Source organism: Callionymus lyra, chromosome 12 (genome assembly GCF_982586985.1).
Source record: "Callionymus lyra chromosome 12, fCalLyr1.hap1.1, whole genome shotgun sequence".
NCBI classification, from domain to species: Eukaryota; Metazoa; Chordata; class Actinopteri; order Syngnathiformes; family Callionymidae; genus Callionymus; species Callionymus lyra.
This window is the reverse complement of record NC_141829.1, coordinates 11,223,074-11,250,490: the sequence shown is the minus strand read 5'-3', so window position 1 is coordinate 11,250,490 and position 27,417 is coordinate 11,223,074. Positions and strand designations below refer to the sequence as shown.

At 40.7% G+C, this 27,417-nt stretch overlaps 1 protein-coding gene across 2 annotated transcripts; it reads right to left on the bottom strand.

Annotated features, from left to right (window-relative positions):
• Positions 1-489: 489 nt before the first annotated feature.
• Positions 490-27,417, bottom strand: kdm6a (lysine (K)-specific demethylase 6A). Of its 2 annotated transcripts, XM_087804916.1 has the most exons (30): positions 26,816-27,415; positions 26,609-26,672; positions 24,578-24,686; positions 24,433-24,482; positions 22,144-22,202; positions 21,803-21,923; positions 17,829-17,883; positions 17,393-17,427; positions 15,395-15,488; positions 12,538-12,664; positions 11,576-11,674; positions 11,291-11,510; positions 10,932-11,072; positions 10,021-10,122; positions 9,892-9,960; positions 9,464-9,571; positions 8,969-9,373; positions 7,172-7,977; positions 6,186-6,315; positions 5,875-5,980; positions 5,300-5,505; positions 5,136-5,188; positions 4,059-4,133; positions 3,847-3,995; positions 3,667-3,781; positions 3,414-3,601; positions 2,565-2,706; positions 2,367-2,493; positions 1,390-1,560; positions 490-1,317 (listed from the first exon to the last, which is right to left on the bottom strand). In XM_087804916.1, exons 1-30 carry the CDS (start codon positions 26,977-26,979, stop codon positions 1,291-1,293), a joined length of 4,317 nt encoding a protein of 1,438 aa, XP_087661042.1. In that variant the 5' UTR covers positions 26,980-27,415; the 3' UTR covers positions 490-1,290. The 2 variants fall into 2 exon arrangements, with proteins under 2 accessions (XP_087661042.1, XP_087661043.1); XM_087804917.1 differs by lacking the exon at positions 10,932-11,072 and having other exon boundaries at positions 26,816-27,417.

Genomic DNA, 27,417 nt, shown 5'->3' with positions numbered 1-27,417 from the left:
ATGCCAACTCCACTAGCTTGACAGTAATTATAATGCTAACTTTACAATGATTATAACGCTAATTCCACTAGCTTGACAATGTTTATAAAGCCAACTCCACTAGCTTGACAATGTTTATAATGCTAACTTGACAGTGTTTATAATGCTAACTTGACAATGTTTATAACGCTAACTCCACTAGCTTGACAATGTTTACAACGCTAACTCCATTAGCTTGACAGTGTTTATAATGCTAACTTGACAGTGTTTATAATGCTAACTTGACAATGTTTATAACGCTAACTCCACTAGCTTGACAATGTTTACAACGCTAACTCCATTAGCTTGACAGTGTTTATAATGCTAACTTGACAGTGTCCATAATGCTAACTCTACTCTGTCACCTTGTTTCATTTCTTACTATGTTATATAAATAGAAGTAAAAAAAAAAACGTAGATTATGTGAACGCAGCAACAGAAAATCCGTTGAAGGAGGAGAAAGTCAGCTGATGTAAATAAACACAGTTTTATTTATCGACGCGTAAAACATCCTTCAAACGTAAACCTACTGTCAGGTCTCTGTACAGTGCTTACTAAGCTGTTTCAAAACATTTCAGGTCCTCGGAGAAAAATTCTCAAGGCTCCTTCAGATTTAAATGGCAGGTACTCTGGAGAAAAAAAAACAAAAAAAACTTACAGCATTCCATCAACAAATATTTTTCAAGCAATAAATATGCATTTATAAATAGTGTCAATTTACATCCAAACGATAAAAAAACAAAAGTCCACTCTTTCATCATGTGCAAGCCTTTTTTTCCTCACTGACCAATGATTCCCTCTCGTTCCAAAGACTAAATGACATTTACTCAACGTTTCACATTACAAAACTCAAGTCTGCTGACGGGGGAGATGCTAGCTAACGTACTGGAGGGGTGGGTGAGGAGGGGGGAGGAGGGGGAGGGAGATTCCAAAACACAAACCATAGAAAACAAGAGAAAAATGGATTAAATCAGTAGTTTTGTTAAAAAAAAGCAGCCACTTTAAAAACAATCAGAACCTTAATCGTGAAGAATTCTACGTGGTTGATTTAAAAAAGAGTCTTCAAGGTAGAACAGTCAAGTTGTGGTGACGTCCCTCACCAGTCCAGTAGGGGGAGACAAAAAATTGCATAGACGCACAGCTTTCGTGCAGCTGCCATGAGTGAGATCGCCGCCGAGCGCGGCTGAAGGACCACCGGCTAAAAATTCCTGAATATCAGAAAGAAGAAGATTCCTGGAAGGTTTCGGGTTTGAATCCTCGGGAACGACGACATCAAGAGGTGGAAGGCAAAGGACTCGCCTGCGAGAGAGAGATGGACGAGTGAAAAACCTTCGACTGTCACGGGGTTTAAACGTCACGAGCGAGACTCACCAGAGTGAACTGGTCGTAGACCTGCATCAGGTCGTCGATCTTGTACTGCTCCAGCACCACGAAGTTGTCCAGGTTGTCGCTGGCCCTGCGAGCGCAGTCCTGGCACTGGACCACGTACGTCTTCCTGCTGTTGCTCTCGCTGGTGACGAAGAGGAGGTCGTACACTTCCACCTGCACACGTCCAGAGTTCAGTCACATCCTCGCCAGTCATAATGTTACGTTTATTCTAAAGCTAATAAAACATCATACACTTTATTAGCATCACCAAGGTTTTTTTTAATTTTTTTTAGAAAATACATTTTTTAAATACAATTTAAATCAAGTGTTTTATTTAAATTGATTTAAGAAAGAAACAAAACAGATAAATCAGGGAGTCCTGAAGCATTAGGCCAGTTTAAATACAATTAGAAATGTAATTTAATTGAAGACCAACTAGACCATCCACAGAAATTGAAAATATAAAAGACACTATTTCAAAAACATGACAAAAGCCAAAATTCTTATTAAATTAACACTTGTGAAAAAATAAGCATGTACTAATATGTAAGATTTAATGTTATTTTCAAATCTAAAAATATATGAAAGCTTTTGAATACTAAGGCATTTCTTTTACATTCATTAATTGAATGACTCTTTAAGAATCCAGGGGGAACTAATGCTAACGTGCACCGAGACATCACGTACATCAGCCAAGGGCCTTATTTCACATGACTTTATAAAATAGATGCCTTGTTTCTTAAAACTATTTAACATAAACAACAACACATTGTGTCACATCAGAAAAGACGCATGGGGTACTTGATTTTTCCACCACTGCAGCAAACTGCAGATATCTTGTTTCTAAACCGAACTGCATCTAGTCTAGTAAGACTGAACATAAAGTAACATTTAATATCTGTGGAGACTTGATTCGAGCCATCGTGGATTATTCATGCGATTGATCACCGATCATATTTAAGAGCCTCAAAGATCTTTACCTCACAGATGCTGCAGTAGTGAGCCGGCTCGTTCTGGGTCCTCCCGTGCCAGACCAGCTCCTTCCCGGCCGCCAGCAGAAGCTCTCGCTGCATCTGACACTGCTTCAGCGTCCGCAGCAGACAATACCTTCAACGAAACAACGGTTAAGATCGCGGACGTGATGTTCGTCCCGACGAACGCATGGAAGCTTCTCTCACTTGATCATCTCGAAGAGCTTGTGGTCGGACACCTTGATGTTTCGGGCCATGTTCCAAGAGAGGTGGATCATGGGAACGATGGACTTCACGCTCTGTAGTTTGTTCCACTCGTAGCGCTCCACGGCCAGTTTGTACTGGTGAGCTGAAAAAAACCCCCAGACAAATCAGGTGTTGTCGTTACCATAGCAACACAAAAATACTTGAACTGTCAAGTTTAAAAATCAACCTAAATTATTAAAATAGTGGAACAATCACCAAACAAACATAATATATAGTATTAGTACACACACGTGTGTATGTCGCCAGCTAGTGGACATGGAGGGAAAGCAGTTTATGAAAGCACAGGTGTTGGCAGGAGATGCATTTTGACTGTCAATTCCACTGAATGTTCCAATTACAAATACATGTGCAACAAGATTTTTTAAAGTTAGTTACAATGGTCCCTCTATTTACTGTATCCTACTTCACTTTTTCTATACTTTGAATCAAACTACAGATCCTTGTTCACTCGTCACAAACTGGTTCCTTGTTTGGACTTCAACACAACCACAGGAGGCACAAAAAAGTGAAGTCCCATGATGCCTTTCTACACACTCCACTGTTCGCTACAATAAGGTTGTAAAATTCTACATCTTGATTTCTATGTGAAAAGGGATCGATGGCTACGATTGGTTGGCTGGGCGGCAGAGCATCATGTTCCCGTCACTTAGAGGGTTGACATATGCAATGTTGAATACGTAAAGTTCAAATAAATATTGTTAATATTAAAAAAACGGGTAAGAGTCACTAGCTTGTGAACCACTCTATAGATCCTTGATAGTGTGAGTGATAATAAAACATTAGTCTGACCCGTGAGAGGTCCGACGTTCCAGGCGACGTTGTTGCACCAGCCGATGGCCTGGACCCAGTGGATGGTGCCGGTGTTGAGCCACACCAGGTCTCCCGGGCGCTGGATGAACCGATACACAGGCACGTTGGTCTCGTAAAGGTCCTCCAGGTTGGGCCACCAGGAGCCCATCAGGAAGTTGATGTTGTTCCTGTGATGGGAGCCATGTTGTTACATCCGGCGACCACGAGCGAGTGTCGTTTTTTTTGTCATTACCTTTCACAGAAGTCGTTGATGACGCCCCAGTACGGCTCCGGCACCGCGAACCACTCGCAGTCCCCGGGTCCGATGTTGATGTTGACCGAGCAGAAGTTGTTGTTCTCCTGGTGGCCTGTGACGGTTTTTTCGACACGGTCAGACATGAACTTCCAAAGAATGAGCAGCAGGGGTCAGTACCTGGCGTCCGGCTGCCCGGGACCTTCATGTAGAGCTGCACCGTGTTCATGCCCAGGATGGTGTGACCCACGTGACTCAGCAGATTCCCGGCCGAGACCACCCTGGCGAAGGCGGGCAGTTTGGTGAGCTCCTGCAGCTGCTGCTTCCATCTGAGGAGAAGGTCACATCTCAGCACGTGTGGAACCAACATCTTCTCAAGAGGTGGAACTTACTTCTTCTCGTCAGAGAGGTCGATGTTGGTGCCAAACTTCAAGTGCTTGAACGGACATTTTCTTCGCCGCAGTAGACTACAGGCGGAAAAAAGAGAAGAATATTGAACACCCTGAAATAGTCATCAGTTCTATAAATCTATAAAAAATATTCTAGGTGGCGCTCTTTTCCGTAATATTTCCCTGCCTATCAAATCAACACTTTTATCTAAACACTTTCAGCTATTGATGGATATGCACCGTCTGGATGATGCACTTAAAATTTCGTTGTGTATGTAATGGCATTAGAGATATTCTGATAATAATTTGTATTATGTTCCTTGTTTCGATAAAAAACGAAAACATATTTTAACTATACTCTGACATACATCATACAGAATAAACTAAATTATTAAGAAAAATAATTAACAACCTGTTCTCTGCAGCAGAACAATCTATACTTTCTACCAAATAATCACAAACACACAAATACCCCCCAAAAAACACAAAAAAAACTCACTAAATGAAAATGTTGAGAGCAGGAATTTAACTGGCCAAACTTCACTTCCTCAAACTTGTACATTAAATATGTGAAGCGCCAACCAACTGAGCTAACTGACCCAACAAGGAGTTGCTAATGTTTACCAAGATGTGTGACAATCATCAGGCCCTAAATCACACTGACGGCGCTTCTCTTTACTTTATCTATGTGAAGGCTTCTACATACATACAAATGATTCATGTATTTGAAAAATAATAATAATAAATCAAATATAAAAAGAAATATATTAAAAAAACAGCCAAATCTGTGGGAGTGCGGCGCCCCAGCGAATCGAGGAATCTTAAATGTATTGAGCTTCCCAATATTATGATGCAACAATTAGTGATTGGCTGACGGCAAAAACTAGTATCCGTCCTGGAATCAAACCTACACCTCAAGGTGAAAGTTCAACTCTGAAGCACTAGTGAAGTAAGCTTGATTGAATCTCTCACAACTGTTAATAAATATGTATGTTACATTTAAAAGCAGAAACATGTTTTGTTCCTGATCGAAACTGCATTATTATAGGACATGCAAGTTTATAAATTAATTCATCTGACCTGTCTGGGGATCCCATGTCTGCCTCCATGTCCTTCTTCTTCTCCGTTTCCTCCTGAATTAAACACAACATCACATTTAGATGATCAGTCACCATCGAAGAGGAAACATTCCTCTTCACTACAATTTTAAATCAGGCTGGTCGAGGGAGTGTTTCGAGACTGACCCGCAGCGACTCCTGGAAGGACGACGCCTGGTACTGGGCGTACTTGATGATGGTGGTGTGAGACCGGCTGCTCTCGCATCGCCACATCTTCCTGCTGCCGCTGGGGTCCCAGTTCTCGTCGGTGGGCTGGGCCAGCTGGGTGCGCACCTCCACCAGATGATCGGGGTTCGCCTCCACCAGCGTCTTTGTCGAGAATAGACCCAAGTCTGGACAGGAAAAAAAAACGGGGAAATATTTATCCTGTGAATCCTTAGAGATAGATCATGATGTCTTAAAAAAACACAGATACTATATTTGAGTGAGGAACAAACACATGGCATTGCTTTTAAACGTGAGTTGTTACTAATCATTACAGGGGATGTCAGCAGCCACTAGTCATCTCTGGGATGCAGTAACATAGCTGACAGGCAGGTGGTGCTGTCGCCATACAAGTCAGACCCTCTGTGGTCAGCATGATGTCATTGACACGCCTACTGTCAACTGCTGACGCACACGTGAACACGAGGAGAAGGAAAAAAAAAAAGGTTTGGCAGTGATGGACATTTCTCACTGGGTGTGCTGGTTCTGGTTCTTACCGAGCTTGAGTGCTCCTGCCAGGCCTCGGATGACGGTGACCGGGTTGGCCGCGTTTGTGCAGAACTGGTGGAGAGGAGGGAAGAAGGCGTCCCGCTTGTTTTCAAGCTGTGGGACAGAAATGACCACAAGGTGGCAGATTTGTCAGGAGGTCTTATCAAGAATAGTTGATAATGTTATGCTCAAGGGCACTTGTACAGTTAAGGAAAAACAACAATCAACATTATTGTGGGACGTAAAAAGTCAGTAGTCATTTATATCATTAAAGTCTCTATAATATGCACCTTGGTTGGTTTGGTCTGTTCATACTCACATAAATGCTTGGTGTAGGAGGGTTCAGCTTGTCCTTCGGCAGCAGAGGGGAGGGGCAGGCAGGAGGACGAGGTGGGGGACACTTGTCCAGAAGGATGCTGCTGGTCCTCAGACCGTTCTTGCCCAGGTTTCTGCGCAAGAAACAAAATCAGATGTTGATTAAATTTTGCGTAAATGGTTGAAATCTATCCAAGTCTGTAAGGCAGGGGCCACCAGGGGTTAAATCTTGTGGAGCCTTGGCCTCTGAATGTCTTTCAGCTTTTCTTTTTTTTTGTGTGGTTTTAACTGTGTATTTTGGCCATTGTTGTCTAACTTTGATTATGTAGTTAGTTAGAATAGAGCAGCTTTTTGAAAAAATACTGATACTGTATCGATATTCGACAGCACTGTATCGATAAAAAAAATAAATGTAGATAAATAAATTATACATATATATTTATTATATGTTATTGTTTTAAATATATAATATTCTGGCTTTCAAATCACATTTCATGTCACCATTATTTTTTATGGTTTAAAGTTTAGTAATGTATATATAAAATAAAATAATTCTATATTTTTTTTTTTTTAAATTTACATTTACATCCTTCATTTTTCTGCTGCAATTAAACTTCCGGCCACAAGATGACAGCAGCTACATAAACATTTAAATAAAAGGAGATTCAGGTGATAACTGAGGACAAGAGGATACAGTCGAATCCAGCAGCTTTTAAAGCTGATGTTTGTACATATTTTTGTCTTTAAAAAAAAAGGAAAGCAGCTACAACTTCGTCAAGATTCATGTGGTCTGTAGAGTCAAGTACTCAACAATACTACAAATATATCCTTGTTACTACAGTATCACTATACATCGTATCGTTGCCCCTGTATACATCATATACAGATTCTTGCCAATAGGCAACCCTAAATAATTAATAACATTTGGGTATGTTCTGCTTTAAGCCACAGAACAACATGTGCAAGTACAAGTTTGAGTTCGGTTCGTACCTGCAGGCTTTAAGGACTTCGCTGGAACTGGGGTAGATGGACACGGACGACCAGGGTGAGAGGCTGGACGACTGCTTGAAGCTTCCGATGCAAGACTTCTGCGGGCTCCGGGAGTCGTCGTGTCCCTTCCCGTTGACCATCAGACTGCTGAGGCGGGACGGGCTGTTGGCGGAGCTCGGGGAGGGCGTGGCCGCGGCCGACGGCGGCGAGGAAGACACGGAGAGTTGTGGTTTGACGGAGGGGAGACCGGAGAGGATATTGTTGATCTTCTCGGAGGAAGGGTCTCTGTGGTTACTGCAGTTGTTGTTGTCATCGTTGGTGGTCGTTGTTGTTGTTGTTGCACTGGCTTTTCCCTTTAGCAAGGCGGAGAGCTGAGGATTGTCTGAAGTGAGCGCGCTGGGGGCGGGAGAGCCGGGACGACTCGTGGGGACGTCCTGGACGTGATTGGTCAATCCCTGCTCGGGCTTCGTGCCGGAACTTTGCGAGGTCCCCGCGGCGGCCTCTGGACCTGATGTCGAAGTGGAACCGACGCCGCTGGCGGCGGCGCCGTCGGCTCTGGCAGGTGCCGTTTCTTTGGTGTGGACCCCTGAGGTAGTGGCGGCGTGCGGGGGCGAGGAGAAGTGGTTTGGTGTGGTCTGCGGGGAGGTGGGGGAGAGGGAGGAGGCGGACGAGGAGATAGTGCAGGGCCCGGAGGAATGTCCCACCTGATTCAGAATGCCCGAGGAAGAAAAAGAGGTTTGAGGGGAGGAGGAGCAGGAAGGGGGTTCTCCATTGGGACCTGCCAAATGTGAACCTTTTGGAAGCCCCTGGAACAGAAGAAAGGATATACACGTCTAAATATGAAAGACAAATCACATGTACAAATAGAGAACAATACAAATGTAGGAATGAGTGATTAAAAAAATATCCATCACGATATTCTTTCATTTCGTGATATTGATAACAATATAAATTAAATTATTATTTCTGTCAATCAAAATGTTTCTTGTATCTTTTAAGTTAGATTTGGAGAGATCACATTTCGGACCTGTGGTCAAGGCGTACATATAAGTAAGTAATTAATTAATTTTTATATATATAGCGCTTTTCCAGACCAGCGCTTAACTGGAAAACAAAGCGCTTAAACAATCAAAACAATATTCAATAAAGTATATACTTTAAAGGTCAAGATAATACTGAGAACAACTCAGGAGTTCCAGAAGATCATGGAAAAGCCTGTACAAAAAAAACATCTTAAGATGTTTCTTGAAGGAGTCAGTAGATCATCAAACACAGAGGGAGAGGAAGATCGTTCCAAAGTTTAGGAGCAACAGTCTGGAAGGATTTCTCTGAGTCTGTTCAAGAACCATCAGTAGATTCTGATCCACAGACCTCAGAGCCCGAGCTGGGGTGTAAGGCTGGATCAGATCACTGATGTAAGCATATACATTTTTATTCGTAGAAAAATGACAATAAAACCTAATTACTGAAACCTAAAGGAAGAATCACATATATTTTTTTATTAAGTCCATAAAATGAGAATACACTGCTGTATTTTCTATTTTTTGGAACAAGTGTGTGTATTATTGTTGACATCAATTATCCCTAATCATTATCTTATCTTAAACTGCATTATGTCACTAATCAACATGAACATTAAACTAAGATTTTCAGAAAAAACATTTAGCCGGCTTCATAAAATGACTCATTGAGCCAGATTTGCCTCGAGTTTGACTTGTGCATTTGGTGTACAGTCTGAAGCTCTGCTGCTTGGAGCAACCCTCTGTCAGATCATGGATGCGAGGAGATGAAATGTACCTGAGTGGTAGTGTTGCACTGTTTGCTCCTCCACGTCTCCTCTGGATGCCCTGGACTGCCGGCGGCGCTGCTGCTGCTGGTGCTCGGGTTGGTGGCGGCTGTGCAGTTGTGAGGTAGAGAGTTCTGCTGTGGGTAAGGCACATTTCCGTTGCTCGTACCGCCACCTCCCAGTCCTGCGGTGTGACCTTTGCTGGGAGAACTGGTATCCAGGCGACCCAGCAGCCCCGGCGATGGACTCGAACAAGATCCGTTGGCTGTGGGCTGAGGGACAGACGGGGGTCGGGTGGCCGAGGGGTTCGGCGGGGACGTGTGCGGGGTGTTTTCGTTGTGGTTTGATAATCCAGCCGCGGGGCCGTTCGTAAGACTGGGACGCAGCGGGGGGTTCGCCGCAGACTGCTGCCTCGTCTGAGGAGGAAAAATGAAATGGAAGGTCACTCGAGGTCATCATGGTCACGTCACAGTGCAAAGCATTCTGTTTAATGCTCAAACGTGTACCTGCTGCTGATGTTGCTGCATGAGTGAGAACTGGTTTTCTAGCTGCTCCAGCATCTGCACCTGCGGGCTCTTGAGGTTCGCTCTGTTGGTCCGCAAGTGATCCAGAAGCTGCAACAAGTCAGAGCCAATGAATGAATCCGTAAAATAAAAAAAGAAACGACTACCACTACCCTACAAACGTTTGTTTTTCCTCTCAATCTGCCCTTTTTTAATAAATGAAACCATTACAATTAATCTCACTGAGCATATATACATTTATAAATCCCTGAGAATGAAGAAATAAACATACGTTTGTGTCTATATATATACATTTTTAAATCTATACTTCTTCATATTTCTATAGAAAACTACTGTTGATCCTCAACTGCACTTCAGGAATTGGCAAAACTAGACACTAAACACTAAAGATGGTATAAAACAATTCTTACTTGCAGCTTTTGCGGTGTGAGATACCAACTGGGGACTTGTTGATTGGGATTGTTTGACTCAGAATTCTCCTGATGACGACACATTGACAATATAAACGTTTTTATATTTTTGTTGAATCAGACTCGTACCTTTGCTGGGCTTTCTGTGCGTTTCCGCTTGGCGGGACTGGCCTGCAGGTCCGAGTGGTTTTTATTGGCAGGTTGGGCTCCGTCCCCGGGACCTGTACAGGCCTGCGGGACCAGAACAGACACACCGATTTGCTGAGACCACGTTTTCAAACGAGTATTATTTCAAATACATTTTTAATACGAAACAATTGTATTTTCTGTAACCAGGCACAATCCAATTGACACAAGTTTGTACCTTAATCCTGCAATGCTGATTAAGGTCATAATGAGAGTGTTCATGCTGTGACAGGGAGAGAGTTGACATGCAGAACCAAGAGTCTTATCCAATCATTCGGAGCTTTGGATGTACATTATGAATGTCAAACTCAAAGGAACGAGGGCCAAATTTATCCAGCCAATCCATATTGATTAATGTCGACGTTGATACAGTGACCTATAAAGTCAACAGTATGTTCGAGAAAGTGTATTAAATAGGAGTGTTGGATGAAGTAGGAACAAACATGGGGATCAATTTGATGTGGCGAGCCAAGAATGAAACCTCAAAATCAGTCTTTTGTTAAAGTCAGTTTGTTAAGTACACATTTTAGCCCTTATATCCTAAACCTTTGTGCGATTGAGTTTGACATTCTTGATCTAGAGCTGTACATTGTTAGAAGCAAAATAAAAAATATGTTTTTTTTAATCGTCTCATTCAGAAAGAAATATATATATTACGCAATATGACACTAGATCTTTGTGTTTCAAGGTCAACGACTCTCTAGACTGCAGCAATCTGGGTCAAGTTCCAGTTCCTTCAGGCTGTGTTCCACTTCATCATACCATCACTCGCCTTCAGGGCGAATCAAAGCCGGTTTATTTATTTTTTTGAAAGTGGCAAAGTAAAGTTTTTATGTTGATCCTCGTGGGCTCACCTGCTGTGCTTGTGCTGTGTTCAAGGCTCCCTGTCTGGACGTGAGTTCAGCAGGGATGGGGAGGCTCCACGCCTCCTCAATACTAGGAAGCATTTTACTCTTATTCTGGAGACTACCTGGCTGTAGGTTACACAACTGTGCCTAGGAGAAATTGTGCAGACAGATGAGTAAAGGAGCCATTTGAAGATGATCGATAAAGGATTTACAAAACATGGTAAATGGTTTATGCAATGAAGGGAGCATTAAATATGAACGCTAATTCATATTTCAGTCAGATTAAAGCCTTTTCGTCAAGCTCGTCACTTGCAAAAAAAATCACAACAACAAACGGACGCGACCTGTCGGCGCTCGACGTCTACCTGCAGCAGTTTGATTCGCTGAGTGAGCGCGGCCGTGTTGAGGCAGGTCTTGCTGCGCGTGGCGTTGATGTAGCACTTGATAGCGTCGTGCGGCTGCCCGCAGGACTCGTACAGCGTCCCTAAATCCATCCAGGCGGCGGCGTGGTTGTGGTCCAGTTGAACAGCGCAGATGTAGGCTTGTAGTGCGTCCATAGGCTGGTTCTGCTGCTGGTAGAGAACACTAAAAGGAAGGAATCGTCATTTAGAAAACTATAGAAAGCAGAGCAGCGGGATTCGTGTTCTTACCCTATGGAGCACCAGGTGTCAGCGCTGGCCTCTGACTTATCAATGGATTGACGATAGGAGATGAAGGCATCCTGCACTTTCCCAATACTAGAGTAGCACCTGAGGAGAATGGCATCTTGCATGTTAGAGGATTATTTTACAGGCTCAAAGCAAGTTGCATTCAAGACTTTTAAAAGTTAATTTAAGCTTAAATTGTAAAAATATTACAAAATGTGTTCTTAGGTCAATAATTACCAGTTTTCTCAACATTTAATGAGGTAAAACAAGGTTAGGTTAGGTAGAACTTTATTGATCCGTAAATTTAAATTAAATTTGAATTTAAGATTTAAGAAAGTATTTTAAAATTAAAATAAAAAACAGCAGAGTTTAACACACAAAGAACAAAATAGCTTTTTGCATGCGCGACTTTCGTGCCTTACATCACTGATCTGATCCAGACTTGCACCCCAGCTCGGGCTCTGAGGTCTGTGGATCAGAATCTACTGATGGTTCTCCTAATCTTTGGAACGATCTTCCTTTCTCTTTGCGCTTGATGGATCTACTGACTACTGACTCCATCAAGAAACATCTTAAGACCTTTTTATTTGTTCTTTATTTGTTCAGGCTTTTCCTTGATTTTCTGGAACTCCTGTGTTGTTCTCAGTATTATCTTGATCTTTAAAGTATATACTTTATTGAATATTGTTTTGATCGTTTAAGTGCTTTGTGTCTCTGGTCTGGAAAAGCGATATATATAAATAAAAATTACTTACTTACTTACTTGCTGATTTTATATTATAATATAGCTGGCACAAATTACACCAGGCCTCACACACTTATCAAAAAGGTTTTTTTTAATATTTATTTAATAATTTAAATCACCATTAAATCTTATTTTGTCTAAATCTTTAAGCCTTCCAAGTATCCTAGTGAACCCTCGTTTCAGATCTTCTTTGGCACAAACATCAAGGATCATGTCTCACCTGCCGAGAAAGTACCAGGACTGGCCAGAGTTTGGGTCTGCCTCTAGAGACTTCTGCAGACACTGGATGGCATAGCTGTCCTTGGTGCCTTTATCCCCGAGCTGCTCCACCATGTGATGCATCCAGCCTGGACGGGAAGAAGAAAAAACTGTCATTTAAAGTTCGTAGTATGTCGAGTATGCAAAATTCAAATCTGCAAAAAACAATTCCCCTTTAAAATATGTATTCCTCCGTGAAAGAATCCATTTTTTTTTATCTAATTGACCCATTCTAACCCAATTATAGGACTTTGATAGAATATGTAAAACAAACTGTTGATGTGATTTTGTCTTAAGAAGATTAGCAATAGGATCAATAGCAACCGGGTGTTATCAAAATACAGTCCACTGATGTTTAAAAGGACCAGCAATTTAGGAGAAGAAAAAACACAAATAGATTGCACATCAAAGGAAGTGGACAAGAGGCAGAGTGTCAGTGAGGTAGTGAGAAAAGAGGGCGATTCTTCACACTGGCTCACTTCAAAAGAGCTCGCTTTAACAGGCCCCGGCAAACAAATCTCTCGACCACTTCCACCAGCAGGGGCTCAGACCACAGTGTGGTCGCGGTGGAAAGCTTTTACAACAAGTAGACAGTGCGTTTAGACGGCCCCAATTACTTTTACACACCTGTGGCATTATCCGGTGGGTCGCTATGACGACGGCAGTGCGTTTAGTTTTTACAACTGAATGGGTGGGGCCGGCTTGAACAATAGCCAAAGTAATACTTTTAATTAGTGTATTGAGATTCTACGTTTTAATGGAAATAGATAAAAAGGAACAAAAATACATTAATTTATAGTGAAGTCAAGTTGCCTCAGATCTACAGATTGCAAAAAAGCCATAAAACCATCCTTAATAAAAGAACCTGTGTAACTTATTAACGATAGCTCGAGGAAAACATGATGTTGCCAAACTTAAAGCGAGATCATATGCAACCAGCCGTTACAGATGATAGAATACTCTACTAATGTTCCTTTTTGATGTAGCCGTCACAAATACCTCGAGCAGCGTCATTAAGATGGATGGATAAACTTTATTGAACCCCCTCAGGTTTCACCTCAAATCCAAGCTCTGGAGGTAAAACTAGCCAAAGTTGATAATGTCCGTTTTAGTGATAATATGATTTTTCAACCAATAATATTGAACATTACATGTCTTCAGGGCAATTATCCCCAGCTTTCTCCACAATGAGATTAATGAGTGTGTGTGACGCTCTATCTCAAAAATACACAAATGTACGATTTTAAGCTGCATTTCATTTGTAAACTACAGCATTTGTAGCAAAAACATTATGATGATGACGACAATGACTTAACCTATATTTCAAACCACTACAACAACTCAAGGCCAAGGGACCAAATCTTCCTGGCCAGGTTATTCGTGTGCTTGTCGCATGCTTTGCTCAAAGTAGATTCATGTTACGATGGATATGGACACCTTTAAACACGATTGACCCCAATAGTTTAACAGAGACTTCCAACAGTAAAACTGAGGTTTAAAGGAAAATATACTCCTGGTTACAGTTTGATTCAGTCCACAAAGAACAGTTCTAAAAGCTGTTGGCTCCTTGCCTGATCAAGTTAGACACTGTTATGGTTTTAAGCATTAATGAGAACCAAGGTAAAAGTAATTCACAAGCGTTGCCTAGTTGGGGTTTAAGAAAATATTCGTATAAAATCAATATGCAAATATTCACAGAATCTGTTCATTTTTATGTTGCCATTCAAGTTCTGGCTGCTGGACGGCAGTCGCCAATTATTTCTACAGCTAATAGAACAATGAAATCGCGATGGATTATGGGAATGACTGAGGACGAGAGGATACAGTAGACTAACCGGTTTTAAAAGTTAATGTTCGGGAATATTTTGGTTTCAAAACAAATGGAAGCAGCTTTGTCAAGAGTCATGCGCGACAATACTACCGATATATCCTTGTTACTACAGTATCATAATATATCTTATTGCTGCCCCTGTACTGTGATATGCATCATATCTTCAGATTATTGCCAAAACACACCTCTATAGCCTAAATGAAAAAAATATATATGTTAGATATATAATATATATATATATATATAGATAATTAAATAATATAATTTTTGCCCTATTAATAAAGTTAAGGAACTGTCAAATGCAAATATACACAGCAGCAAATAGTCATTTACATACACATGTCTGGTTCCCCAAAATCAGCAGTGAAATAAATACCTGAATAAGTTGGAAAAAAAAGCTTCTAGAATAATAATAAGACACCACGCAACACTGGGAATAAACCTGGGCCAAACATTGATTTTGGAAGCCTGACAGCTGAAGGGACACATTCATTTAAATATTTGGCAATGCTTTGTGGGAGGCACTACCATGGCACCCCAGACGACATTACAAGGGCCCAGCCGGTCTATTTTAGTGAGGGGCTCAGGTTCTCCATCGCTACTTCGTTAATCTAAAAGCACGAACCATCTGCAGCAAGTACAACTATAATCATTGATCATCTTCTCAAATGAATTTAGGATCGAGTCCAACAATTCTACGAGATTCATATTCAACATGCATGACATGGCTGGAGGTGAAGATTCCCAGCATATTAAACATCTGCTACCATAAAAAAAGCAGCATCAACCCCTCAAAAATTATAAAGCAAGATTATTTTTTATGTCTATTGCATTCGTCACACTGCTTCACTGGCAGGATACGGAGGAGACAAACAAGCGTGCAGTGGAGTACACACCGACATCTGATCTCTGAATGAATCAACATCCATTAACCTTCCTGGAGTACAAAAGTTGTAGGTCTTAAATTACAATTTAAATAAAAACTTACCAAGCTGTTGCAGTGTTGACGCCTTAACCTGTGCAGGAAGATCCTCGGTCTGCAACAGATTTTCATACGCGTCCTTCGCTGCCCTGTACTTTTTCTATGGAGGGAGAGAAAGGAAGTGAATGGAGAGGAGGTAAGACAGAGAGGTTGTTTCGGGCCAGACAGGAGGGTCTTTGCGTTTTACGATTCAATCTGGACACGCACACAAAGAGTCCAAAGACCTTCTCACAGTTGTAATGACCAGCCACAGACACAAACGCAGACGGGGAGGGTCAGCGAGCAGGAGGACAGGCCAGACTCAACACGTCTTGCGACTTTAAGTGTGTGTGTCGGCACTTGGGTGCATGTGTGTCGCCGCCGCACAATGCCAGTTGTATTTTTGTGAGAAACCCGATCTTTTTCGCCCCGAGGCGAGTGCGCGGTTTGTTTAAACACGGCAACCTCGTTGACCTCCGCGCCGAGATGACGGAGGCAGGCGTGGGATCACATGGCCAAAGTGTTCCCTTATCAACCCAGACCTGGGGCTTGTCTACTAAACATGAGGCTTTAAAGGACATGCGAGGGGAAGTCTGTGCACACACACACACACACAAAAACACTCACACAGTTGTCTCTGGACCCTTCCTGTCAATGCATCATTAAGACACCTCCTGTTAAGCTTCAACACTTGGGGGAACATAAAGATTCTATTCTAGGTCCCTTCCGGTTTTAACCTGCCGGATGTCGACCAGACAACTAAACACTCATCACCAGTGATGCAACATCAATAACACAGAGAGGAAACGATCTATAGTGACCTCAAATAATGGCCTTTCATTAACAATATTTCAGATTCAAGGTATATACTTTTTAAATTGAAACATAACAGCAAAGTGACGCCGTTTACAACCAATGTAGTGCAAGAAAATTGTGTAAAAACAGGAGCAATACAAATGTCTTGGTCTGCATTCTTTAGTGTTTTTTGCAATTAATGACACAGAAAACATCCAAAACTAATAAAAACCTCTGACAATATTCAATCAGGCTTATTTTCGGCTCAATCTTGCTCTAAACCTACAAATTGCAACTTCAATTATGCAGGTCACTTAAAATAGCTGGTGACATAATCAGATTAGTTAGAAGTTAGAAGTTTTTAGCTGAAGGGGCTTGTAGGTACACATGCTCATACTTTTACACTGCAGTAAACTTCCATCGAAGTCCACCCCCAATACAGGTCAGAGTAAAACTCACTCAGGCATTTGAGGACTTCAAGGGGATGGAAGAACTACGACTAAACTGTTTTAGCAAGCGCCAAAGTTAGATTTTCCATAACACAATGAAACAAAAAATAAGTTGTAGCCTTCCACAGAAAAACTAAAATCAAGCCAGTGATTTAATATCCTTAGCTCCTTCCAAGCACAAGGATGATCCAATGGTGAATGACAGTGGTGCATCGCTGTTGCCATGGTGACATACATGCTTTTAGAATGGAAAGGTTATTCAGCTTTAATCCGTTTTAACAAAAAAAAAAAAAGTCAATCACACTCTTGATTGAGATCAGCAGGAGCAACAAGCAGGTTTCATTAATGGCCAGATGATGGGACAATTGACAGGACCCTAGGACACGTTCATAACACAAATGACTCCTCAATAAAAATTCATATACAGCTGGAGTGTATGTTCGTCTGCCTCGATAACAATGTTTTTCAGAAGTAGAATGTCAAGTTGTGTGTATCTAAAAGGTCCACACACTGACAGTTGTGATTGATTGGGGAGGTCAAGAGGGTCAAAAGCTGCATGAAATTGGACTAAAAGTTTGTTTATTCGTGTAGATCCGGTGGGTAGAGGAAACCGTTCGACACCAGGCCAGATACTCTTCATCATTTAGAGAAGTCAAGGTTTCTTATGCCGTTCTGCCAGTATATTCCCCTTATTATTTTGAATATTGAACAAAGATTGTGAGTTACATCTTCACTTGATAACCACTTAATACAAGTGAGAAAATATGAAGCAAAATCTTACCTGGATTTCATATAAATGAGCGACGTGGAACTGAACTGTGGGGAGAAACAAAAAAAGACAAAAAACATGGTTTTTACTCGTCATATTTAAGGGTAATGAAACATTTATCCAGAGGACCTCAGCGGGCACAGACTGCAGACAATATGGAGCACAGAAGGGAGGGGCCACGGGACCCCCTCTCCCTCGTGTGCGCCGGTGAAGTGGAATCACAGCGTGGATGCATCTGCAACGTGCAGGCAATCACTTGCAGCTCTTTCTCCTCGTGCTGTCTCCTAGGCAACCCCAGTCTTGGGCAGAGTCGGCGGGGTGAAGGCAGCAGCGAGGAGAAACCGCTCTGCAGGAATATTTTCTGCACCCGCTCATCAGCGAGTGATGTGTACTTATAACCGTGTACCATTGAGCGTATATAGATTAAGAAAAAGGCAACGTGACTTACTTTCAGCTTTAGACAAAGTGCAGAGATTGGAGTCCAGTAAAGCCAGCTGAAAATGCTGCGGGAGACAAAGAATAACGACGCCGTTAGTTTGTTGAGCGTTTTTTCAAAGGCTGGGATGGATGTTCATGTTGCCTGGAGGAAAATCAGTCTGTGACTAAAAATAAACCCAGCGATAAGAATAGATGTCATACGCAGTAGCAGCGAGAGGCTGCTCAAAAAAAAAAAAAAAATCTGGCTTCCTGAAAAGCTCAATGGATCCACCACAAAAGAGTCTGAACTCATTTGGCTGTAACATGAGAGGACACTGATGGCTCCTATAACTGAGACATCAATACCCACGTCCCGAGATCACCAATCTTGACTTCCCCCCCCATTTCCTGCCAAACATTTATCCGATATGCATTTACATATCACGGTGTTTTTTTGTCGACACTCATTAACTCCGATAACCCAGCTGAAATAAATGAGATCCTCTTTTAAATCGATTATTTAACTCAAGATGAACATCACTATAAGGGTCTTCGTTATTAGTTTAGCGCTAGAAAATAAGTGCAAAAATATTCCCATCTTCTAATTTGACAATGACAAGAGTGCAGGAATATCAAAGCATTCATTTCAAAAAGGGGAAGTTCATAATCTAGGTTAAGTCCTGATATCGTTTTAATGGATTCATTTTTTATTTACGTGTTCCATGACTTTCTGGGTTTCAAAAGAGACTGAATACACGAGGAGAATGTCTAGAAAACCAAATGAAAAGTAATGAATATTCTTTCTGGAATAACCCATTTAACCGTTCTTTTATTTGTCCTCAAGTAGAAGCATGTTTAAAGCGGTGCCAATATATACACATAGTATTGTAGTTTCAAAGTTTAAATGGCACTTTAGCGGCACTGACGAGACAATGAAATGAAATGTACGATGGGAAAATAAAGCTATAAATAGATACATCTGTGTGTACACCTGTATACTATTAAGTAGTACCAAGGCTGACCAAACACAATCATAAACACCTATAGAACTGTACCAATAAAAAGAATCCGCGTCAGTAATCTGGGTCAGCGACAACTCGGAGCACTTGAAACCATGATCCTCACACCGTTAAGAACAAACTGTACTGTTGCATTACTTCAGTCCCCGCTTGACGGTCTCAGTGAAGTTAAAAAGCCACGCTGAAGCATGCATTAAAATGTCAGAGGGGCTCCGAGGTTATACCTTAGTTGGGTCAGTTGACTGATGCAGAGGCCCAGAAACTGGCATCACAGTCACTCAATGTCAACCAGATAAAAAAAAGGAAAAAAAAGGACCTTTCTAGTTGGGATTTTCTCTGCATCGTCACCCAGGAGCACAGAGAACACACACTCCAGCACAAAATACATCTTTTCATGAACATATAGTTTGAACACATTCTTAACAAAGCCTCACAGCATCAAACAGAAACCCTGTGACTCAATACCAGAAATGGAAAACACAAATTTGTTACCTAGGTAGCCAGCTGGTCACTGGGGAGGGACAGAGAATCCTCCTTGAGATCTCCTGCTTCCTTTTCACACTTGCAACCAGCAAGTAGATAATGCAGCAGAACTGTTAGCTTGGCTTTCCACCTCCCTCCTCATATCCATGCTTGACTCTCTCTCCCTTTTCTGACTGCAATCTATCCTGTCCTCTCCCCTTCAGCCCTGCCGCCTTCCCCTTCTGCTATCTTGGTGTCAGTGATTACTATTCAGCAGACGGCTGTGGTAGAGAGAGTGCAGGGAGATGACACACAATACCTCAAAGAAGAAACACACACACACACACACACACACACACGTACACACCGCCTCCCCCTCCCTTCATCTCACCTTCCCTCTCGGCTCAAAGCTCTTTTTCTATGGATACACAAGATCCTTGGAGACGAACCCATTTTAGTGCCGAAATGTGCAAGAATATCACGCGACTCCCACTCGCAACATAAATATTTTATAGAAGCATTTTTTTAAGAAAACACAGCTTTTCCTAAACATTCGAACAAAAATATTCAAACTTTTGATTCTCGTACTTGAAACACAGTTTAAAATAAGAGCTCAGCGTGTGACTTGTGTCTTCATTTAATTCCCAAAAACATGTATTTTGCTCATTCAAACCACAGAGATATCCCAACCCGGAGGGAACTGGGGCAGTGGTGTGTGTGTGAATATCTGGTAGTGCACGAGACTGGCACTAAGCCAGACGGTAGAGGAGGGGGCGCAGACATGTCAGAGAGGATCCGCAGCTAAGGTGAACGGCTGTACACACATCTACACAACTAGACACGCTCGTGCATGTCTGCAGCAAAGGTGAAACATTCACGAGCGTCGCGGATGAATAACCCCATTACACCGAAGGCAACCGTGTGAATGAATAATAAATTGTTAGGCTGTTCTCGGCATCATCTTAAATCCTTTTAGTCGGACGATTGACGGCAAATTGTAATGCAGAACGTGGAAGCTTGGAGGAGGCTGACGGGGCAAATTCTAGCATGTTAGAAGATAAGATAGCTATACTTCTCTACCACTTTCACAATGTTAAAAAAAAAAAAATTACAAGCTGAGATGCTCCCTTCAACGTCTTTCCTTGGAATGATGTTGCAATTTTATAACATGTGAAATGTGCACATTGTATAGCTTCAAACAATAGGCAACATACGAGTAAATTAATTTTTAATTACCCTTTTTCTTGCAGATGTATTTAAATGTTAATGTGTTTGTAGTGACAAGTTTTAAAATGCGTTCATCTCCATATCTCAATAGGACACCAATGACAAAGTCGAAGAACGACACAGGCAACGTTTTACGCCATCAAGGAAATCAACGGTTGAAAGCCAGTTGAGCACCAGTATTGGAACCCAGTTGACCCACTAAAAACTCAACAAGCAGGGTTGTTCGACCCACATCCAAATCCTGGGTGGGACAGGGATTTTTGCATAGTAATGTGGACCACCATTATTTCCCAACAAACAAGATGGGGGTGCATTGATAGCCATTTTCTGTTGACTAGAAGATTTTCTTTTGAGTCACAGTTGAGACTTCCAGAGAGATGTGGATCCCATTCTTTGTTATTATTATAGAAAAAAGAAAACGATTGTAGTGCATCATTTTTAAAAACAGCATGGCTTTAGCATTTTGAGTGGCTGAATGCGTCGTCGCTTTTATGCTAATAAAGGTCGCTATTATGCTAAAAAAGGTCGGAAACCATTAGCCTACATTTTCCTTAATACATTCCTTGCTTGAAAATAACCTTTAAAAAAACCGTACAAGTTGAAATTAAGTGAGTGCTTTTCCATTCAGGTTTAACTTTCGTAGTTTAACTGTAGTTAATTATTATAAGATCATTTTAGATTTGAGGGGAAGATACCTTTGATATTGACATTAGCAAAACCGTTTCCATGAGCTGAAAAATGTAATGGTCTGTCTAAAACACACGCGGCATCGAAAGCCTTTGTAAAACGAGTCAAGAGTAACGGCTTCCTCCGATAACTGGCCCCTGGAGGAGGACTTTGTGCAGACAATGGAATCGTGCTGTCTGGACATCTCTGGGCTGGCAGGTGTGAGTCAAGTGTGGTAGACTTGGTAAATCTCAGACAGACGACAGATGATCCACCTGCCATTGTTAAACTGAGGACACGCGAGGTCAAGTGTCTACAGGGAGGAAGGACGGGTGTTTGCTTTCAACTGAATGACAACACAAACCAGTTTAGGGGTCAACGGAGTTCATACACCTTTTCCTCTAATGACTTTGAGTCGTGTTTTTAAAACCACAGAGAACATGTTTACAACTTAGACTTTTTCACCATTTAGTGTATCAGAAAATGTGTGATATTCAAATACACGGATGAATGTAATCAATATAAGCAACTGCACCACTTGCAGTTTTAGCATCAAGTGATCACAATAACCAGTAGATAAGCAGCACAAAGTAATACAATTGTGATTGAAACATACAATTTCCTCCATTACCTTTAAACTTGACTCATAGTCCGTGTTGACTTTAAACATGAGTCCGAGCCTCAAGTGAATCTCCTTCACTCGTGAGAAACCAGAGTCGATGTAAAGCACCTCTTGAAATGCTTTGATTGCCCTGAAAGAAAAAATAAAACAGGGAAGTTAACATATTTGCCAAATCTCTCGACAATGTGGTAAATATGGGTTTTCGTGAGTTGGGCAACTCTTCCTTTGAAAACATTAAGTGCATTTAGTTTTCAAACAGAAATAGATTATAAACATTCATATGCTTTTCTGATTATTGGTTGGTCTAAGTCCCTTTAAAAAAAAAAAGCAAAGGGGGAACAAGAACTTACCAATGAAATGCATTGTAATGGAAGTAAACCATGCCAAGACCATATAAAAATGAAGCATTCTGTAAGAAACACAGTTAAAATAACAATTTGGTTAAATATATTCATTCATCGACGAAAATGGATTAAAAAAAAAAATCCAGATAAAAACAACATATTTCCAGCAACTCAGACCATTCTTTGTTCCTTTAACAGTTTTTGAGATTTTAATTGAAATATGTTTTGTTATTAAACAAAAAAAACATTTTACATGAAAGCCACATAAATATAAATGCATGCAAGTTTTTGTAATTTTTTGTTTTACCCTCTTTTCTTTAAGTAATATTGGTCACTGGTATCTCTTAATTTAGCCGATTGTTTCGTGTCATAATATGAATTCTAACAGTCGTCCAATAAAGCCGTTGATTGTGTTTCAACTTAACTTCTGCACAATACAACTGATGGCCCCAAATTCCAATAAAAAATCAAAAAATTCCACAAAGTAACCGAGACAAGATACATTTGTGAAGTGAAAACCATGTCAGGTGATTCCTCTTGAATTCATAAAGAAAGAGATAAAAGTCTGCAGAGCAGTATTTAGAAGAAATGAGGATACTTTTGAAGAAACTAGACTTTAAGACTCGTTTCAGTTTTTTCCAGGGCTGAACGATTATTGAAAATATTCAAATTGCCATTATTTTCCTAAATATTGCAATTGCGATTAAATATGCGATTATTTTTTCAATGTCATATTTTCATGCATTTTTTTCCCTTTTGCAATTAAATAATATAGTTTACAGCAAAATGTATTTATTTGTGATGGTAAGATAAAATTATAAAGCCATTTATAAGATAACGGCATACATTGATTTAAAACAGAGAAGGTTAATTTTGTTACCTTAATTCCATTTGTTAAAAAACATAATATATAACTGGAAGCCTTGTAAATATTCAGTGCAAACACTTTAAAAACTGCTGCAATATGTGCGATGTAAACATTTATATTCATTAGTCAATAATAAATCTCACAAACTTTAGTGCAGAGTAAAGAAAACTGCAAACACTGCTCAGTCATTCTGCCTTTTTCTTCCAGAATTTTATTTTTACTGTCATATACAAATATGTCTCCTGCTATAAAAATGAGTATATTCACTAATGAATATGTTTAATATATACAATTTGAATTGTACATGGTAATTAACTTTGGATTAACACACACACACACACACACACTAAGCGCGCACACACACACACCATAAGCGCACACACACCATAAGCGCACACACATCCAAACACACAAGCAGCTGCCTTCAGCGCGCACACACAGTTTCGCCAGTGGCACGTCTCAATTCAAATTTTTGAATCGATGTTAGGATTGAAAATACATTAGTCACCTTCTTTCATTCACTGAGCTGCCATCATCATATTAAGTTGTTCATTTGTCATCGACTAACTACTTCACGTGTCTCGAGTTGCGCTTATACCGAGTTTGCTCGCTACGTCTGATGCTACATGTTGTTCTACGTTGTAGAGACATTTGTAGCATGTTGTCGACACAGTTTTTCCAATCACTGCTGCTCTTTAGCTTCTGTCGACATCATTGATCGGAAGCAAAGTGTTTTGGTTTCGCTTGCTCTGCTTTGCGCCGCTTGGAAGTCACATGACTATGCGACGGCCCGAAAATCAAATACACATAAAATTAAATAAAACTGCAACTGCTTGGGATACAAGTATTGCATTTTTTTAATTGCGATTATTATATCGCAAATGCGAGTTATCCCTAGTAATTTCAAACGTTTTGGTTGAGTACATGTATTAATTCATAGCTATGATGCTTTCAGTGATAACCTAAAATCAAAATAGCCATGAAATAAAGAACAAACTGTAGTTTACATACATCTGTATTGAAGTCAATTAAGAAGAATACAAGAGGTGGAAGGTTGTCCTTGTCACAGATGTCACTCTAATAAGTTTTATATGACTGTAAAACCATTTTTTCTTGAAATTTAATCATTCATTTTATGAATTAAAGACAACTATTGGAGACATTCCATTTTAGGATTATACCAATTTCCAAATCATCTCACTAATAACTAAAATAAATGTCCTTATGAGACAAGGAAGCACAAAGAGCACAGCAGCCATTAATACAATTGCTTAATTCAGTTCAAACCTAAGCTAAGGCTTGATGTTGATACATGAACATGGAAATAAACATTTACTGGTGAAATTAATAACAAAGAGTTTGAGTTACTTAAATAAACACAATTTTCTACCATCTAAAACAGTAACCACAGCAGCGCTCAAACTCACCTTCCAGTAGTCGGACTGTAAACTGAAGTACTTCTGGTATGCCGATAATGCTGAAAAGGAGCGTGAAAAAAAAGACACTCATTAATTGAAATGATGCAACACAAAATATCGGCGTTTGTAATAATCACTGAATGGAAATTTTTACCTTTTGGATATTCCTCCAACAATAGGTTGAAGTGGCCGAGCTGACAGAAAATGTCAGGTTCCACCTTCCCTTCAGATTTCAGGATGAGGGCGTCATAGCAGCTAACGGCCTGGAGAATACAAATGTATTCAATTTATGACCGCCAGGTTTTTTTTTTAGAATACGTGTATACTCCTGCATTATGCCTTCTTTTAAATAAACTTTTAAATTTTTATATCTACATTTCAATTAACCCTTTTCCTGCATATATATCGTTTTATACACGCAACAGTCTTAACCAAATGATAGGAATAAAGACGTTGCAGCCTCCGACAACGAAACAAGCAAGCAGTGGATAAAGCATCTAATTATACATAAAACACTAGTTTGACGACGGTTTGAGGTCTCGATCTCAACAATTACACTTCAAATGTAATGTTTAACATCTGCAATTTCTGCAACTCAGCAGTATCAAACGGGTTATTGCATCATTACAAGGAAAAGGGTTCGAGAAAAAAAACAGTGTATCCACCATCAACGCTCGTGCCCCGTGTCGGGGCATCCAGGGTTAACCGGGTTGTTACACAAGTAATAAAGGCCGTGTACGTGTCAGGTCACACATAAGTTACTACCATCGTCTCCAATGAACCCTATAATACTTTAAACTTTTAATTTTTGTAAATAACACCTACAGGTACGAGAAACCTCCGTCTTACTTTATACAATTTCAAATGGTACCTCCTATCAATGTTCTACTACAAATCAAAAAAGCGTACCTACATTAGTGACCCAACAGAATTTGTGTATATAATGCATTCCTTTTTTTTTATAAAATACTATACAATAGTACCGCTTTCTAATTTCAACGAGAATAGCCAAATGCTAAAGGGATATTTAGTTCAATATTACGACAGTAGCTGCCGTTTAAAAATAGGTAAACTTACTATCAACATAGTGTTTGTGGAAGCGAGTAACCGGCAATATTGACCTTTTAAGTATATGTTTTATTGGGTATTGTTTTGATTGTTTACGCGCTTTGTGACCCTGGTCTGGAAAAGAGCTATGTAAATATAAATGACTTACTTATTGTTCTTAGAGTGGACAGTAGGAAGATAAGCTGCTTTGTATTGTTGTTGTAAAAGATTAAGTTTTACGATACTTTAGTGGGTTTTTACCCCGTCATAATATCACAACTTATATTACACCTTCATAATGTCTTTGGTTCTGAATCAACTATTGACATTTGTTTGTTAAATTGTAGTTTTTGGACATTGATAAAAAAAAAAAATTCAATTCGAGCACAAATGGAACGTAATTGCAACATATTTTTTGTAACTGTTCCAAGAATTAAAATAATTCTGTGCTAGAATTTTGTTTTTAATAAACGACTTTGATGAAACCTCGTAATAATGTATTTAATATGAATGAAAGGCTGCTTGGCTAGGCACAGCTGTGTAGCTAGCTGCTAGATGCTAACAGTGTCAAGCAGATGTTCATCATATATTCCACATCAATGACAAAAACAAAACAATAGAATAAATAAAAGATAAAGTTGAATAAACTCGTCTTTACAATAAACAAATAGCAGGGGTTAAGCTAAAGATTCTCAAGAGTATAATACATAAACAAATCTATCATATTAGCACCTAGCATTTTTATTATTATTCCCCATTGTTTATCTATTGCACATTGAAAATTACTATATAGTTACATGATAAAATACAAATAATAATGATAATAAAAATTGTATGTTTTATGTTTAATAACGCAATATTTTAATGATCGTTTCCTTTAGCACGTCGCAGAAAGTAGTTTGTTTATTTAAGATTAGTAGTATTTTCTGTGGTAGTATATATTCAAAATGTGTGTACGGTGCTAGTTTATGCCATTATCGTAAATAAATGTTAATAAATAGTAGCTTTTGCAGCTTGAAAGTTGAGATAAACCGAAGCTAACGTGCTAGCACATTGTAGCATACGGGGGTCCCTGAGAGGCCTGCACCCCTCCATCCAGGTGGGGTGTGAACTCATCGGAGGGCGACTCGGAAATTACCTTTAACAACAAGGCCTTCGTTCTGGCGCCATCTTCTTGAAGCCCGTGAAATCCAAACAGTGAACTGCAAGCAGAGGACGAGACACAACACAGGCAGGTTCCGCGTTTACTTTCAGGGGGAAGGTTTGTTTCAAAGTGCGCGAGAAGGCGAATAAAAAAAAAACACGCGCAGCAAGAGGAGCCGGAACCAGAACCGTCAACGCTTACCTGTCGATCCCGACCAAACTCTCTTTCTCTGGCGGCGTTAGCTTCGGAAAGTCCTCTTCGATTTCGGTCGGTTTTCCCGACGCCATTTTCTCCTCGTCATTACCGAGCTTCGGAGCAGCGGCAGAGGCGGCGGCGGCGGCGGGCGACACTCCGCACGATTTCATGAGCAGAACCGAGAGATTCCAAGTGGACCGAGCAGAACCGGGGACGTGCAATGGCTGCAAGAAGCCCCGCACACCTTATCCAGGACTAGAACGGGGCGTAGCGGTATTTTTTCGTGCCAAATCCTCAAGGAAAAGACCCTTTCAAGTTACCCTCCACCCTCCTCATGGTGCGCCGCGACACAGCGTGGACTCCGGCGCCGGGGACCGCATGAAGCCGATGCACTGTCGGGGTTTTTTTGCGGCTGTGGTTTGGGAAAATATCGCAAAACTTCTCCAACCATCGACTCAAACTTGTTGTAATTGTGTCACATAGGCAAACGCACGCCGCCTCTGTGGCCACGCCTCCCCCCGCGACTCCGGCCAATCAGCGGCCGGTGTTCACTGTCACGTGATCGTCTACAGTTGACGTGCGGCGAACACGCGGACGGACGCGCGCAC

Excerpts from the sequence above, each read along its gene's own strand:
- kdm6a (XM_087804916.1), bottom strand. The coding sequence starts at position 26,979 with ATGAAATCGTGCGGAGTGTCGCCCGCCGCCGCCGCCGCCTCTGCCGCT. Across the intron at positions 24,483-24,577 it reads GTTGGAGGAATATCCAAAAG|CATTATCGGCATACCAGAAG; the intron begins GTAAAAATTTCC and ends GCTCCTTTTCAG. Across the intron at positions 1,561-2,366 it reads ACTACTGCAGCATCTGTGAG|GTGGAAGTGTACGACCTCCT; the intron begins GTAAAGATCTTT and ends GGACGTGTGCAG.